This window comes from Pogona vitticeps, chromosome 3 (assembly GCF_051106095.1).
Source record: "Pogona vitticeps strain Pit_001003342236 chromosome 3, PviZW2.1, whole genome shotgun sequence".
Classification (NCBI taxonomy): Eukaryota; Metazoa; Chordata; class Lepidosauria; order Squamata; family Agamidae; genus Pogona; species Pogona vitticeps.
Genome location: NC_135785.1, coordinates 255,109,633 through 255,125,939, shown reverse-complemented (window position 1 = coordinate 255,125,939; position 16,307 = coordinate 255,109,633). Strand labels below are relative to the sequence as shown.

General features: G+C 42.9%; 1 protein-coding gene across 1 annotated transcript in view; it reads right to left on the bottom strand.

Moving 5' to 3' along the window:
* Nucleotides 1-14,297: 14,297 nt before the first annotated feature.
* Nucleotides 14,298-16,307, bottom strand: part of RAB38 (RAB38, member RAS oncogene family) — a 42,362-nt gene continuing 40,352 nt past the window's right edge. The window contains exon 3 of the mRNA XM_072993553.2: nt 14,298-14,633. Coding sequence (XP_072849654.2) covers nt 14,481-14,633 — 153 coding nt within the window. The 3' untranslated portion in view covers nt 14,298-14,480. The remainder of the gene's footprint in view (nt 14,634-16,307) is intronic.

The following is a 16,307-nucleotide window of genomic DNA, read 5'->3' as shown; positions in this document are numbered from 1 at the left end:
AAGACTGGAACTAAACTGAGACTTAATCTCCTGATATTGCTGCATTGAAGGAAAAAGAGAGAGAAAATTTCTGATGTGGATAGCTATAAGGTTCTTATTGAGATTCTGTTAACAACGGCATAGATTGTTATGGCACAGCACTGAAAATTTAATGGGCCATCCATCGTACTTTAAGGAATAAACACATCTAGGGCTGAAACGGATAAGTTAACTGGATTAATGTGACTTCAAAGCAGAAATGGAAATTGTAATGAACTGCTTCACCAGTTTATGGATGTTAAAAAAATTATCTTACAGTGCTTTCAGTTTACAGTATATAATCGGGTATAATGGTAATAATAATAAAGTTTCTGCAAACAAAATTCAAAACAATTCTCTGCACTTTTTTTGCTTCTGTTAACTCTTGTGGATGTGATATATCTTTTGAAAGCTATGCTCCCAACATCTCTGTATGCAATTGGAAAAAAGAAACCTTATGGTACACGGCTCATATTACATCCTATTTTGCTAACAACTGTGGGTGCCATGGAAAATGGTGTTTGGTCTTAAAGTAGTGAGTAAAGGTACATGCATGCCTCTCTCAGATGTACCCAGTTTTTTGAAAGCCATGTATAGTGACAACATGGGCTAACTAAGAATAGAATGCTAAAGATATTTCTTCCCTAACTTATGTTGCATTGGCTGAAATTCAGTAGTCAGTCACAACTAGCATTGGCCCACAGAATCCAAACAGCTTGCAGGGGAGTTGACTCACCCAATCCTCACTGATTAAATGGGCCTACTCTAGTTGTGACTCACTACTAGATTTCAGCCATAGTCTGGCATTCATCCTTTTAAAGCCTCAAGTTCTTTGCCTTTGAAATTGTGGGTAGCTGGGTGGCTGGGAAATCATGCATTTGGGTGAACTCATCAAAAACAAGCGAAAGTGAAATTCTGCCTCACCTGCACCAGCCAAATTCAGTAGGTACAGCTATCCCTACTGGATATGAAATTCCATTTCAGAACACAGAAGTACTGGACAACACCAGCAATCATTATGTTAGACTACGCAGGGAAGCCATTGAAATCCGCAAACACCAACAGAGCTTCAACAAAAAAGAAGAAAGTCTAAAAGTCAACAAAGCCTGGTTCCCACCACTGAAAAATACAGCCTGCAAAAGGTCAACAAACTTTACCCAGCCACAGGGACCGGTGATCACTGCACCAAAAAAAAAAAAAACAAAAAAAAAAACAGCTAACAACACCCATCAATCATAGTGACAGATCATCTCCCCCCCATCACAACAATACACCCACAACAAAAAACACATTGATCACCATAATCACCCAACCTCCTAAAAAGGACAAAAAGCTAATCCCACAGCTATAAATACTGAACTATCCCACAAACTGTACCAGAGCACGGACAGAGTTCTGACTCCTGTCCTCTGAAGATTCTGGCCACAGAGACTGGCAAAATGTTAGGAAGAAAAACCTTAAGAACATGGCCAAACAGCCTGAAAAACCTACAACAACTATCCCTACTATTGCTAAGATTTCAGGGCCAAAACTGGAAAGCTGGGATAGGCCCCTATGATGACACAGGAAGCAGTCCCTTGCATTTCAAGTGCAAAATAACATGGGTGCCTTCCAAACAAATATTATGTTCGTAGTACACAAACACCATCATGCTGATCTTAGGAACCCTAGTGCAGGTGGCAGAAGGCAGTGCTGCTCATCCTGAAATTTGGCTCCTTACCTGAAGTCCCTGGGAAATGTAGCACTGAGACTTCAGCCATTGTCGTGAGATCGGGCAGTCTTGAATGTTGCACCTCTTTAGTACATAACCATTAAATTATGGTGAAGCTGCTTCCTTATTCTCAGTTCCCTGTTCCTGATTTAGATGACACTTCAAAATACAGCTCAGCCCTTCTGAAAGCTGGAAAAACTGCCTATGGTTCAATTATATTTAAAACTGAAAGCTGGAGTTCAGACCTTTGGGCATTTTTACAGCATTGCACATCTATACAGTGGGGTCTTGACTTGAGAACTTAATCCGTATTGGAAGGCGGTTCTCAAGTCAAAAAGTTCTCAGGTCAAATCTGCATTTCCCATAGGAATGCATTGAAAACCATTTGATCCGTATCTGCTCTTTTCTATCCATAGAAACTAATGGGAAGCTGCTATTCCGCCTTCGACCACTAGAGGGGGAATATTTTGTTTCTTTTTTTCTTAGGTCAAGAAAGGTTCAGGGAAGGCAGGGAAAATACAGTCCAGGCAGTACCAGGCAGTCTGAAGACTGTCTCCCAATCCACTCTCTAAACGCTGGGAGGAGTGAGGAAGGAGACAGGCACCCTTTTCACTGGCCAACAGTTAACTGAAAGTTCAAATTTTGCACTTTCCCTGCCTCCCACGTGGTTTTTTTTTTCAGTTCTTAACTCAAGTCTAAGTATGTAAGTCAAGTCAATATTTTCCTATGAGAGTGGTTCTTAAGTCAAAATGTTCTTAACTCGAGCCGTTCTTAAGTCAAGACCCCACTGTAATAGGTGTGGCTAGAAGGGATTTTTCTAGGCTGGGGTGACTGTCAATTTATCCAGCACTAACAATCATTTCTTCCCGCCTCTGAATTCAAAGAGAGCCCCGCCTCTCTACTCTGCGTCTCTTTCCCTCTGTTTTTTTTCCTTTTCGAGTCTCCTGATGATCTTAAAACTCAAGTAGGCTCATAAAGGGAGATGCGGTCCTTGAGATAGCTTAGACCAGTGGTGTCGAACTGTGGCCCTCCAGATGTTCTTGGCCTTCAACTCCCAGAAATCCTGGACAGCAGAGGTGGTGGTGAAGGCTTCTGGGAGTTGAAGTCCAAGAACATCTGGAGGGCCACAGTTCGACACCACTGGCTTAGACCCAAGCCATTTAGGGCTTTATGGGTTAGAATTTAAAGGTTAAAATTCAAAGCAGCTGCCAGCCAGCCAGCTATTCACACATCAATATCCCAGTTTCAAAAGTGCCAATGCCAAACATCTAATGGATAACAATGTTTGGATCTAGAGCAATGAATTTTTGTGAGCGCAGGATAGAAATTTGTCTAGCGGTAACACAGAGATCAATAAATCAGACAAAACCTTAAGAAACTGCATTCCAATGATACAAAAGGCATGTGATGGGAACACTGTCAATATAGCCCTTAATAATAGAGTTCATTCCCTCAGGATTATTCTGTCAGTCTTCCAGCCATGGCAAATAGTTCTGTAAATATTTAATGCAGTGCCTTCAGAAATGTTCTTTATATTGTGCCTCGAGTTGAATTACTGAAGACTGACGACTCAGGTTGCTGAACCACAAATTTGGTTCAGACCCTCATTTAAGGACTCAAAGAACAGGCTGCTTGATTCAATTTGCGCTTGAATCTAATGTTGATTTGCAAAGCCATTTTCCTTCTCCCCGTCAGATAACATTAAGGGGGAAAGAACAGCTATAATTTTTTTCTCTCTTCCCTAAAAATGGATGAAATATGAAGGCTTAGTTAGCACCTTAAGGGGGGGGGGTGACGAGAGGACTTCCGGTAGACATCGGAAGCCGCTGTTTTCTCCTGAGCTCCTTGCTCAGGGGGAGGATTTTTCTCTGGGCAGGGCTGTTACAAACAGCTATGATGTCACCTGTCCTTCAAGGTTTAGGCTGGAGTGTTAACATCCAATGGTGGTCGGAAGGCGGGACATCAGGGGGGAGGAGCTGGGATATATATATGGGTGTGTATGTGTGTGAGGGGCAGATCAGGATCTGGGGGTGTTGAGATGAGATAGTGATCAGATTGTGTGGAGATATGAGTCTGTGGAAGCTAGAGCCTTTCTTAATGTGATTACCTGATTTATTTGTTTTACCAATCTTAATTTACCAATCAATAAACTTTAGTTATTTTGTTTGAAATCCATTCTGGCCTGAAGATACTTATTGCAGGGAAGGGTTGGTGGCAGACTACCAGAAGAGTAACAGTGGAGTGACGTAGCGACCTTCTTTTGTGAGGTAGAAGGAGGCCGTTACAAGGGCGTCTCAGATGAGACCAAGGGCAGCCTGTTGGGCTGTTTGAAGAAAAGTATCTACCTTCGAGTCGTGGGACAAACTGACAACTTGTCCTGGCTTGATTCAGAGGTTATGCATGTTCTTGGACTGCAGCTCCCAGAAATCCTGGCCAGCACCACTAATGGTGAAGGCCTATGGGAGTTTAAGTTCAAGAACATCTGGGGATCTAAGGTTGGGAACCACTGTCCTAGCCTCCGTATGCATCTCATGCCTATTCTTGTCCTGCTGTCCTCCACATGGCAGCATCCAGACATGTTGGCATACAACTTCCATAACCCCCAGCGTGCACGAAATATTGGAAATTATAGTCCAACACATCTGGTGGGCACTAGAGCCTTGCTTATTCATTCAGTATACAGGTGAGCTAAATGTGCAAAGAGAGAAGGCACTTTGACATTTCGCTCACGTGGTGCGACTGATTTGAAGGAGGGGGACCCTTCAAACTGTGAAGGCTTCCCACCACACCCACAATTTTGATTTCCCTCTTCTCTGGTTCATATGGAGGAAGGAGAAGTCTCTTTTCAGACCTATCACTTCACACAAGCACAGCAAGGACACGGGGAAATGAGCTCGGTTCCCTTCCCCACGTGTTTATCCTATTCATATACCGAATGATGGAAGAGGGCTTGGGGTTGAGGAGACCTGTTCTGATCCAAGGGGATTTGCTTCCAAATAAAGCACATTTGGCACTGTCGCCTTTGATAGATGTTCCTGGAGACACTTTTTGGCAACGGTTGACTTGTCCTTGAGAATTCATTCATGGATTTCAGGAGGTGATCTTTGTAAAACTCATTACCTGAATGGAACTTGGATCGTCCCACCAGTTTGTCATAAACACTTCTTACTTTCAATACTGTGTGCCTTCTATTGTTCGGTTCAATGTCTCCATGAAGCGCTTGGCAACAACTCCTGTCATCCCTCCAGTTTTCTTATGATCCTGTAGTGCAATTCTTCTTCTATATTGAAATAGACATCATTTAGAAAATCAGGTTCTTTTTCATCCTCCACAAAGCCCCATTCTTTCTTGTCATCCCTTAGGCACCTTCCGAAAGCCTACCCCATAATATTCTAAGCGATATCCCATCTCTCCTATATATACGCCCTAATCTTCCCATCAAGGAAATGTTTACTAATCTCTGTTGTAGTCTTAACTCTTGTATCTTTTAACACATTTGAAAGGCATTTTGAAATGGCTTCTCTTATTTTATCCTTTCTAATTATAAATCCAAATAAGAAACACTGTCTTTTTTTCCCAGTTTCTTGGGAAGATGTACCCAAGCTATACTGTAAAACATTAACATAGATCGTTATGGTGGGGATTGGCTGTGTTGTGCTAATAATGGGTTATGCCAAGCTTAAAGGAATTTATCTGTTATGTGGATAGTGTCATTACACCTCTTTAGCCTCTAGGTGGCACTGAATTTATTTATACCTGGATGAAGTCAGATTATATTTTTTTTCTGGGTCTGTTGTGTTCCTGCTTAAGGAAAGCAAGAAAACGCAAACTGGCATCTTCTTTAGTATTTCCTGACAACTACTCGTTCAACAGTTCAGTCACTTCTGAATGAGATCCTTAGAAACAAAGAAGAAAAGGACAACTAAAACAGTGTGAAAAATAGAGGCTGAAATTTGAGTGCTAGGGTCAGCTGTAGTGAAATGTCAATAAGAATGCAAAGGCAATGGGTTGCAAGAATGTGCTCTTTGGAAGGCAAGGTAATTTTTTGTGTTGTTGACTCAACGTTTTCATGCAAATTACATAACTTGTGTAATTTGGCCCTGTGCACAAAGCATGCAAAACGAACATCACTGCCCTCTTGCTGTATGGATTTTGAAAAATTGGAATGGTTGGTTGCATCTATTTGTGACAATCAGCCAGACCTCCTGAGCTCAAAATGTGCTCTTATGCTCTTTGTTTCTTACAGGAAACACCAGGGCTACACAGAGACATAACACAAATTGCACAAATCTTCATGAAGAAAGGAAGCATTCTCCATGTTCCTGTCATTCTAGAAATGACAAAGCTTGCAAGACTTGGGCATTGAGGTATCACTGAGGTATCCCATCGTGTCCTAGGAGCCTAAATTTGGCATGGCTAAGGTTTTCTTCCCATCCTTCATTGTCAGGAGATAAGCCCTCTGCTGGAATTTGGATGGCCATGTTTGAGCTCCTTTAGTCCTTGGAAAGATAATGATCTTTGGCAACTGTGCAAAATAAGGTGAATAAGTTCATGCACAGTTCTGGCCAGCCTTCACTGGCTGCGTGTTGGTTCAAGGTATTGGTTCTTACTTACAAAGCCCTTCATGGTTTGGGACCTTGGTAACTGTAAGAGCACCTTTCCCTAAGAACTTCCACTTGTGCCACCCGATCCTCCCAAGTTGCCACGCTGAGACAGCCAGGAAGTCACCAAGCAAAAACAGGGCCTTCTCGGTCATGGCCCCTTTTGGAATGGGCTCCCAGTGGAGCCACACCTGACCTCCTCCCTCACCGTTTGTAAGAGGATGCTCAAAACAAGACTGCTTACTGAAGCCTTTGAAATCACCATCACTTAATGAAGCACGAATCGACCATTATTATGTTGCCTGTCCACTGTCAATTGAGTTTGATTCGTTAGTTGTGGGTTGCTTTGTTTGTTCACTTGTGGCATGAGTTTGTAGTAAATTATTTAAGATTTATTTTATGCCGTGTCTGTTTCATTATGGATGTAAATTGTCCAGAGTAGTGTTTACCGCTTATCAGTTTGGTATTGCTGGCTAATCTCAGAGAAGAGACAAAAATGAGTGTGAGAAAAGAAACACAAGTTACACCAGATCTGAATCTTCTTTAGCTGTTGTAGAGTTTTGAATTTCAGGCAAAATTCCTTTGTTGTATGGAATAAATGTACAGCGACTCACATAATAGCCAGAAGTTCCTCAGAGCCCACAGCTATCTCATCAACTGGCACTTACAGTCTCAATAATTCACTCTGACAATTAGTAAAAGAAAGAACAACTTACTTACAGTCGTGAAAAGATGAACAGCAAACTAACGGACCAACTGGCTTCAACATACTGAAGAGAGGGAAACAGATACAGAACATAGAGGCTGGAACAATTGGTTAATGCTGGACAGATTGACAGTCGTCCCAGTCCAGAGAGGTCCTTCCCAGCCAAAGCTGCTAAAGGCAGCATGAAGCTGCAAAAACTCCAACCATTACGGCAGCACAATTATGGTGGCGAAGATTGTCCAAAGTTATTTGTAGCATCCCATGGCTGTTCAGCACAGCTTTAGTTGACCTTGTGTTGCCTCCATCGGCCCTCATCCAATTGCTTCATTAGGACTGCACTCATCTCATCTGAAATCTTAAACTGCAACTTACTTGTTCTGGATACCACCCAAATGATATATATACAACAGCAAAGCACTAGCAATCATAATGTTCTTTTTTCAAGGGTTCTTCTCTGAGTGTATATATATATATATATATGCAACTTACTTGTTCTGGATACCACCCAAATTATTATTTATATATAAATAATTTGGGACAAGTAAGTATGTATGTATGTATGTATGTATGTATGTATGTATGTATGTATGTATGTATGTATGTATGTATGTATGTATGTGTATACATATACATATACATCTATATATACATACACACACATTTATATATATACATATACATATACATCTATATATATATATAAACTGGACATGCCTGTCGCTTGTTTTTCAGCTGTGTGATTTCTGTATTTCCCCTTTACAGGAAAGGCTGCAGAGTATCAAAGGATGATTGTAGGAGAGGCGGATTTTCAGAAACATGCTTTTAATCTTCATTTTGGAAACTGCCCAATCACACGGTGGAACTCTTAATTCTGAGTTATGCAGCATTCATTCAGGGATCGCAAAATGATCCTGGCATGCAGAAATGGCTAACTAACTACCCCAGTTCTGTGCATTTGTTTTATTGTAAGCTCACAACCAATTAGCAATCACTTACGTGGCATGAAAACTGACCATGCTGTCAAGGTGGGCCTGTGTGTGTGTGTGTGTGTGTGTGTGTGTGTGTGTGTGTGTGTGTGTGTGTGTGTGTGTGTGTGTGTGTGTGTGTGTGTGTGTGTGTGTGTGTGTGTGTGTGTGTGTGTGTGTGTGTGTGTGTGTGTGTGTGTGTGTGTGTGTGTGTGTGTAAAGAAAACTGTAGTTAGCTCAGTGGCTTAGGTCTCTGGCTGCAGAGCCTGAGGTTGGGAGCTTGATTTCCCTTCTGTGTGTCTTTGACAGGGCCTGGGATTTCCCTTCTGTGTGTCTTTGACAGGGCCTGGGCTCAATAATCCATCTGGTCCTTTCCAGCTCTGCAGTTCTATGATTAAAAGCTTTTAAAAAGAATCCTCAATGCCTCCATTTCTATGGCCTTATTCAAATGCTTAGTCGGAAACTGTGCAGGGCACAAAGCATACTTAACGTATCTCATATGGATAAAAGACCCAGACTTCAGCTCACTGAGCATGAAGAGCTGAAGGGGCTTGCCAGTGTCATAATCTGAACACACTTACGGTGCTCAAGTGGGAAGGAACCCTGCTTTTTTCCACTGCTTCTAATTCTATGCACACATTCACATGAGCGCACTTACACGCCCCACTTGAGCCCTTTGCAATCAATGCATAAGGATAAACACAGAGCCCCCTTCGAAGAATGTGAGGCCTGGGAACACACCTGAATTTCTCCTTGGCCATGAGAGATGGTCCTTCGAATCCAGAAGCACCCCTGGGTTGCTTCCTACATACTCATAGATGAAGAAAGGTTGAGTGATGACATGCCTGGGGCCTTTACTTCAAATTCAAATAATTTATTGTCATTGTAAGTATATACAGTGGTGCCTCGCTTAACGGCAATAATCCGTTCCAGGAAAATCGCCGTTAAGCGAAAACATCGTAAAGCAAAAATAAAAAGCCCATTGAAACGCATTGAAAACCTTTCAATGCATTCCAAGGGGCTTAAATCTCACCGTCCAGCAAAGATCCTCCATACGGCGGCCATTTTTGCTGCCTGTATAGTGAGGAATCCATCCCTAAACACAGCGGGGAGCCATTTTATTTACCCGGGGGCCATTTTGAAACCGCCAATCAGCTGTTGAAAAGTCATCGTTTTGCGAACAATCGGTTCTCGTAGCAGGGAACTGATCATCGCAAAGCGAAATTCTCCCATTTAGACCATCGTTTTGCAATTGCAATTGAGATTGCAAAAAGATCGTCGTAAAGTGGTTTCATCGTAATGCGGGGCAATCGTAAAGTGAGGCACCACTGTACATGGTATATCCATATAACGAAATTCACACAGGCACCCAGAGACCAGACCCACATGCACACATATTAAAAAAAAAATCCCCAAACACTCCCCACGCACTAAAAATCCCCCACTAAGAGTACAAACATCTACACCGCAGGCTGAGTAACACTGTCCAACTAACTAGTCACTACTGGTGATCTTTAAGCTCATTATTAAGTGCAATTATAGCTCTGGGATCAAAACGCCCCAAGTAGACGTTGTCTAGAGGGGCGGGGTAAAAACCGAATAAATAAATAAATAAAATAAACTATTCAGAAAACGTGTGGTCCACATCTTTATTGTTCTGTATCTTCTGCCAGATGGCAACAATTCAAAAAAAAAGTTGTAAGCAGGATGGGAAGAGTCTCTCAGGATACTGTGTGACTTCCTCAGACAGTGGGGTGTGAAGATGTCATCCAGGGTTGATAGCTGGAGCCCAATTATATTATGGGCAATTTTAATATTTCTCTGCAGAACTTTTTCGTCCACTACAGGGCTACTCCCAAACCATGCCAGAATGCCATAGGTTAGGACACTCTCAATGGTGCTACGATAGTATGACAGAAGTAAATGCTGAGATAAATTTAACTTGCCAAGCATTCTCAGGAAATACAGCCTCTTCTGTGCCTTCTTCATTAGCATGTCAGCATTTATAGTTCATGAGAGGTCCTCTGAGATGTAAGTGCCCAGAAATTTAAAACTACCAACCCTCTCCACTTCCTCGCCATTTATGTACAGTGGTAAATGTACATTTCTCTTCCTCCTAAAATCAATTATGAGTTCTTTAGGGTTTTTTTATGTTAAGTGTAAAATTATTTTCTTTACACCAGAGTACCAACCCTTGTACTTCCTTTCTTCCTTACTGTATCCTCACATTTCCATAACAGTTTCAAACTACAGGGCTTTAGTGCAAGTTTCAGATTCAAAGAACACCCCCCCCTTTTTTTTAAACATTCAGCAACAGAACCATCACCATCATCTTAATTCTATGGATCATCGTGTCCAGCCCCTGTCAAAGAGGGACACTCCCAACTTCTGGCTCCACAGCCAGAGACCTAAACCACTGAGCCGTCCACTCGTGCAGTGGTTTACAGGGACGCGACCCCATTGACCCCAACCTTGCAGGGAAACAATTGTATTTAACCAGGATTCACCTTTGCATTCCAATGGATCAAGGATAAGGATGGACCCCTCAACACTCACATACCTTGACATTGAGGAGCCTTGTGTGTGCAGACTGGCAAATGAATGAGGGATTTTCTCATAGTCACATGGCAGTGTTTTTCCCTTTCCTGCCTCTGGGGGCGCTGTGGGACTGTGCAGCTTGCCCAAGGCTACACAGGCTGGCTCTACTCACAGGAGGCACCATGGAGAATTGAGTTCCCAACCTCTGGCTCTGCGGGCAGATACCTACACCCCATAACTATCCAGCCTTGAAACCCGGAATAAAGACACACATTTTGTGGGCACTGCAGCAGCCTTACCGAGCCCCGTTGATTCAATTGGGCTCCTCTAGTTGAAAGTAACAATTAATGGTGTGTGTGTGTGTGTCTGTGAGTAATAAACAAGATGCAACATGATTAGGAAAAAAATTGTTTATTTCTTTGGGCCCATGGACGAATGTTTCTATACAAGAAACACAGAGAGCTTTATTTCAAGAAGCACACTATCAAGCTATCTAAGGCCATTTGTAATCACATTAAATAACATGATTACACGGGACTTCTTCTGTTGCAATCTTAGCCTTAAAAGCTCCAATACATTTCAGAGCAGAAAGCCCCGGACCTCTCTATGACCTGTTGAGCCAAGGATTATAATTGTTGGTTACCAAACCAGGGGAAAAACGAAGGGGGAAGCATTAAGCATTAATCCTAGACACACTCTTTACTTCAGTAGAAATACGATATTTTGAACTCTGTGGCCAAAATCATATTAGTTTTTTTTTTCTATAGACCTATTAGTGCAGTCAAAGAAGTTGCAGAAGCGAATTGAAGTTAATTAATAAGATGTTTGCATACCTGGCTGTGTGCCCTGTCATATAACTGGGCACACTAGTTGTGCGACTGGCACATTGTTTAATTAGCCTCCGTGTGCTGTTGTGATTTCTGCAACAGTGTTCATGGCACCCTGAAAAAAATGAACCCAACAGGATCTGGGTCTCCAAAGTCTACATCTGAGCAATGCATAGGCTGTGACTCCCTCAAGAAGTTAATGCAAGTCAGTGAAACCAGGGTGTGGGAGGTCTAAGGATTCATGCCCTGCACAGGCACTTTCTGTAGGCATCTAGTTGGTCACTCAGGGAGACAAAGAACGTGGACTACTAAGTCTCTAAACAGGCTGCAATCTCAGCATGATTACTTGGTTACTTTTTAACAGGCCCTATCCACAGAGCCACACTGAAGGTCTAAATAATGGTACAGTGGTGCCTCGCAAGACAAATGCCTTGCAGAACAAAAAACCCGCAAGACAAATGGCTTTGGCAATGGGGTTGATGACTTGCAAGACAAATGTTCCTATGGCCGTGCTTCACAAGACGAATGTTTTCTGCTTTTTTTGTTCCTGCCTCATGTTTGCTGATTTTTAAATGTTTTTCTATGATGTTTAAAAAGTTAAAGTTTTTTGATTGAAATTTTTTAAATCATCTGCACAATATGTATGGCTTTAAAGAGCACTTAATAAACCCTTTGTAAACCAAATTTGACTTTGTTCTGACTTTTTTCCCCCCATAGGAACACATTAATTAGATTTCAATGCATTCCTATGGGAAAACGCATTTCGCAAGATGAATTTTCTGCAAGATGTTAACCGTGGAACGAATTATATTCATCTTGTGAGGCACCACTGGACTTAGTACCAGGCTGATTGTGAGAAACATATAGTATGGCTTCATTTTCCTTTAACACAGTATTCTTGAACTTGGCAACCTGCAGGGGGACTGGACGACAATTCCCACAATGCCAAGCTACTCTAGTGAAGGAATGATGGATGTTGTAGTTGGAACCACCCAAAGGATGCTTGCTGGGTTAAGGAAGGGTGCTTACAAGTCAGGTGGGAGGCAAATTTTTGCAAAGGTTTGTCTCCCCCGCTGTGTGTGCGCGCTTTCAAACAAGGGACCTTTCCAGAGATATGGCACGTCCTATTGATCTTTTCAGTGGTGCTCATATTCTTTGTATGCAAAAAGATAAAGGAGCGGCCAGTTCTAGTCATCTCCATATTATATCAAACACACGCCCAGAAATAATGCTCAATGCCTAGTTCTGTATGAGGTAGTCAACCTGTGTAAGGGGTGTGGGTCATCAAACCATAGAAGGCCTACATGAACACTTCTTCTGCAATGGAGAATTCTCAGTGCCTCCATTTCTATGGCCTTACTAATTCTGTATGGAGAAGTAATCACAGAAACGTAAGTGGCAGTTCAAAGTAATAAGAAACCTATCGTATTTACTATCTCCTCAGCATAAACAAAGCCCCATTATGGCAGAATCATGCTCATTCTTTCTTACAAAGGTCCATCATGTGGGCAGCCGGATGGTTTCCAAGCTTGTGCAGGAAGATAGCCAACAATATACTTCTAAAACTGCCCACCTCGTTGCATGGATGAATTGTTGTAAAAGCCAAAGGAATGGACAAGATTTTGCCCTCAGATTCAGCTCAGAATTCATGCCAAACTATGGTGTGGTGTCACACGGGACCAGCTGCTATCTGAACAGATGCCTCTTCTCAAACACAGCAGGGTGTGCTGCCTCTTCTAAACTTTAGGTTGAACACAATGTTGATCCAATGTTTCCTGTCTTTGTCAAATCGCCTTCCCCTCAAGTACTCCCTTGCTTGCTAATGTCCAAGTCGTGGGGCAAACTACGGTTTATTGTGGCACTCACAATGGCAAATCATGGTTTGCATATATCTGCACACACACACACACACACAAACTAGGTAATATGTGCCTCATTTTTTTTTCCTTTGCAGAGAAGCTCTAGTTTTCTCACAACAGGCCATTTTCTCCACCTCTGTAGCTTGCATTTAGTGTGTTTTGTGATTGGTCCTTTGTATATAAACATAGACTCCACTTGCAAGGCGGGTTGCTGAGGAACATACCTTTCAGAAAATTCTGTCGGGGGATGGGGAATGGTTTAATGGTTGAAAATACAGTTGTATCTCGCTAAACGACGACCCCGCTAAATGACAAATCCACATAACAATGACTTTTTAGCGATTCGTAAAACAGTCATTCCAATGGGGGATTTTCGCTGGATGTCAATTAGGTCCGTGCTTTGCGAACTATTTGTTCGCAAGACGACAATTTTTTCGGCTTCACAAAATGGCTGCCCTGTGTTTTCCGGACCCATGCTTCACAGGGCAGCCATTTTTACAGCTGATTGGTGCTCGCAAAATGGCTTCCCTATGGGCAATCTTCATTGGACGAGGAGGTATTTTCCCCATTGGAACGCATTAAACCGTGTTTCAATGCATTCCAATGGGGAAAGGGTTTTCTCATGACGACGATTTCACTAAACAGCGATTTTCACGGGATGGATTATCGTCGTCATGCAGGGCACCACTGTACATAATCCTTTTAAAACTGTAGTCTGACTATGAGGTGCCTCTGCAGAACATTTCCAGACTCTCTAGAGCCTTTTTTAAAAAAATAATGGTTATCACAGCTTTTCTTTAGGGAAAGAAAAGCAAAAATAATACCTTGGCTGAACTACAAGGATTTAACTCAGTGCTTCCCCTCCTTGGGTCCCCAGATGTTTTCAAACTACATCTCCCAGAAATCCTGGTCAGCACAGCTAGTGATGAAAGTTTTTGGGAGTTTTAGTTCAAGAATGTCTAGTGACCCAAGGCTGGGAACAATTGATTTAACTGAAATAATCCCACACACTGTATTGCTGGATGACTCTGAAAACTACCCACAGAAGAATGACAACCATGAACAACAGCAATAGCAATAATAAAAAAAAACTTTGGATTTTCTTCTTTGAAGTTACATGTTTGGAAAATACATCCCATTCATGCTTCTGGAGTTCAGGAGCAGCAAAATGCATTGATTCCAGGGCCTGAAGGTATTTTTCCCTCCGAGTCATTGTTTGGCCGGTTGTACGGCGCAGAAACCGCTTAAAGACTGCTTAGGATCTGAAGCAACTTGAACAGCTGGTGGGCTTGGAGGAATTCAAGTGTGGCTTAACGACATCGGCTTCAACCGGCTGCACCGGGTCACTCTCGCTGGCAATGATGTGCCTCACTAAACACCTGGAGGCTTCGTCAATGTTGATGTTTTCCTGCAGGTGCAAGGACGGAGGGACAGAACATAAACAGGTTTAGAAATAAATGGCAAAGATTCTCCAGTCTTACTGAAAAGCAGGGGCAGGCATAGTGTAGCTGGGGGGGAGGGATTTCAGGAAGCAACATTTTGGTTTGAGATCAGGGATGTGGAGTCGCAATTCGCACCCAAACCCAACTCTGGGGTTTTGGGGGGGGATGCAGCTCTCCACTCAGCCCCATTTGTCCAAGGCACGGCGTCGAGTCCCTATGGGCCTATCTGATGCCAGCCTCTTCAAAGTCAGCAGGCCTGGCTTCCTTTCCAGGGGACAGCTGCTATCTCTGCCCATGCATGTGCTGCCCAGCTGATAGGCCAGCGCATGGGCACAGGCCAGCTCCAGGAACAGAAGGCAGACTGGCTTCTCTGTGCATGCATCAGCCTCAGCTGGGTGGTGCACATGCAGTCCAGGTCCTGAGTCTGATGCCTCCGTGGCAGAGCGAAAGGACTCAAGAAACTCCGACTTGGGACTCTGGTGCCAAGACTTGCCAACGTCCATGCTAGAGATGCATGTAGAAAACATTCCCTCAATTTTAGCCATCATCTAGAGCAGACTTCAACTCCCAGAAATCCTGGCCAGCAAAGGTGTTGCTGAAAGCTCCTGGGAGTTGTAGTCCAAGAACATCTGGAGGCCGAAGATTGGGGACCACTGGATCTAGAGGGTTGGCATCCATGAAGGGGATAGGATGGGTTCCATATTACCTTATTTCATGCATTGTTTATTAACACCTCTTGACGTACTTCTGGAGGGGGCAATGCCAAATAGCGACACAGTAATAATAACTGTGCTTGTGCCAGGAGAGCATTAAAGCATTAAAGTCTTAGAAGTGAACAGCTTAGAGGCTGGCACTGAAAGGCAAGGAGGCACCAACAATTTATGGCCACCGAGAGTGGTAAGTCGGTCATGCGACATTCTGAGCACTCCTGCAAATTCCTTGGGTTTGCAAGAAGTTATTTTCAGGATGCTGTGAAATGTCCCTCAAGCAAACAAGCCAAGCTTTTGAAATGCCTTTAAAACCCTGTCTAGAATGCCAGAGAGAAAAGAGATAGAATCACCGTGGTGCAGAAGGTTGGCATCCCACACCATCAGCTCTGGCAGCTGCTTGGGGCAAAACTTTGGTCCTCCCTGTTGGCTCAAAGCTGTCCATCCCTGTCTCCACAGTTACAAGCTACAGTGGTACCTCGATTTACGAATGTCCCTACTTGCAAATGATTCGAGTTACGAACAGCTCCATTCGCAAAAAGTTGCTTCGACCTACGAACGGAGCCTCGGCTTATGAACCAAAAAAGAGGGGGGAAACCCTTTCCTGACCATTTTTTGACCTAAGTGCACCTTAGGTCAAAAGAAGAAAAAAATTTAAAAATTCACCCCTAGTGGTAGAGTATGGATTAACCGGTTTTGCACTGGTTCCTGTGGGAACTAATGCCTCTACCTACGAACAGCACCTCGACCTACAAACGGAAAACAGCAGATACGAATTAAATGGTTTTCAATGCATTCCTATGGGAAAGTTTGACCCAACATGAACTTTTTGACATACAAACTTAATTCCAATACGGATTAAGTTCTTAAGTCGAGGTACCACTGTACCAATGGGGATTCTGAACAGCTGATCCGACAACCGCCTGAGAATTG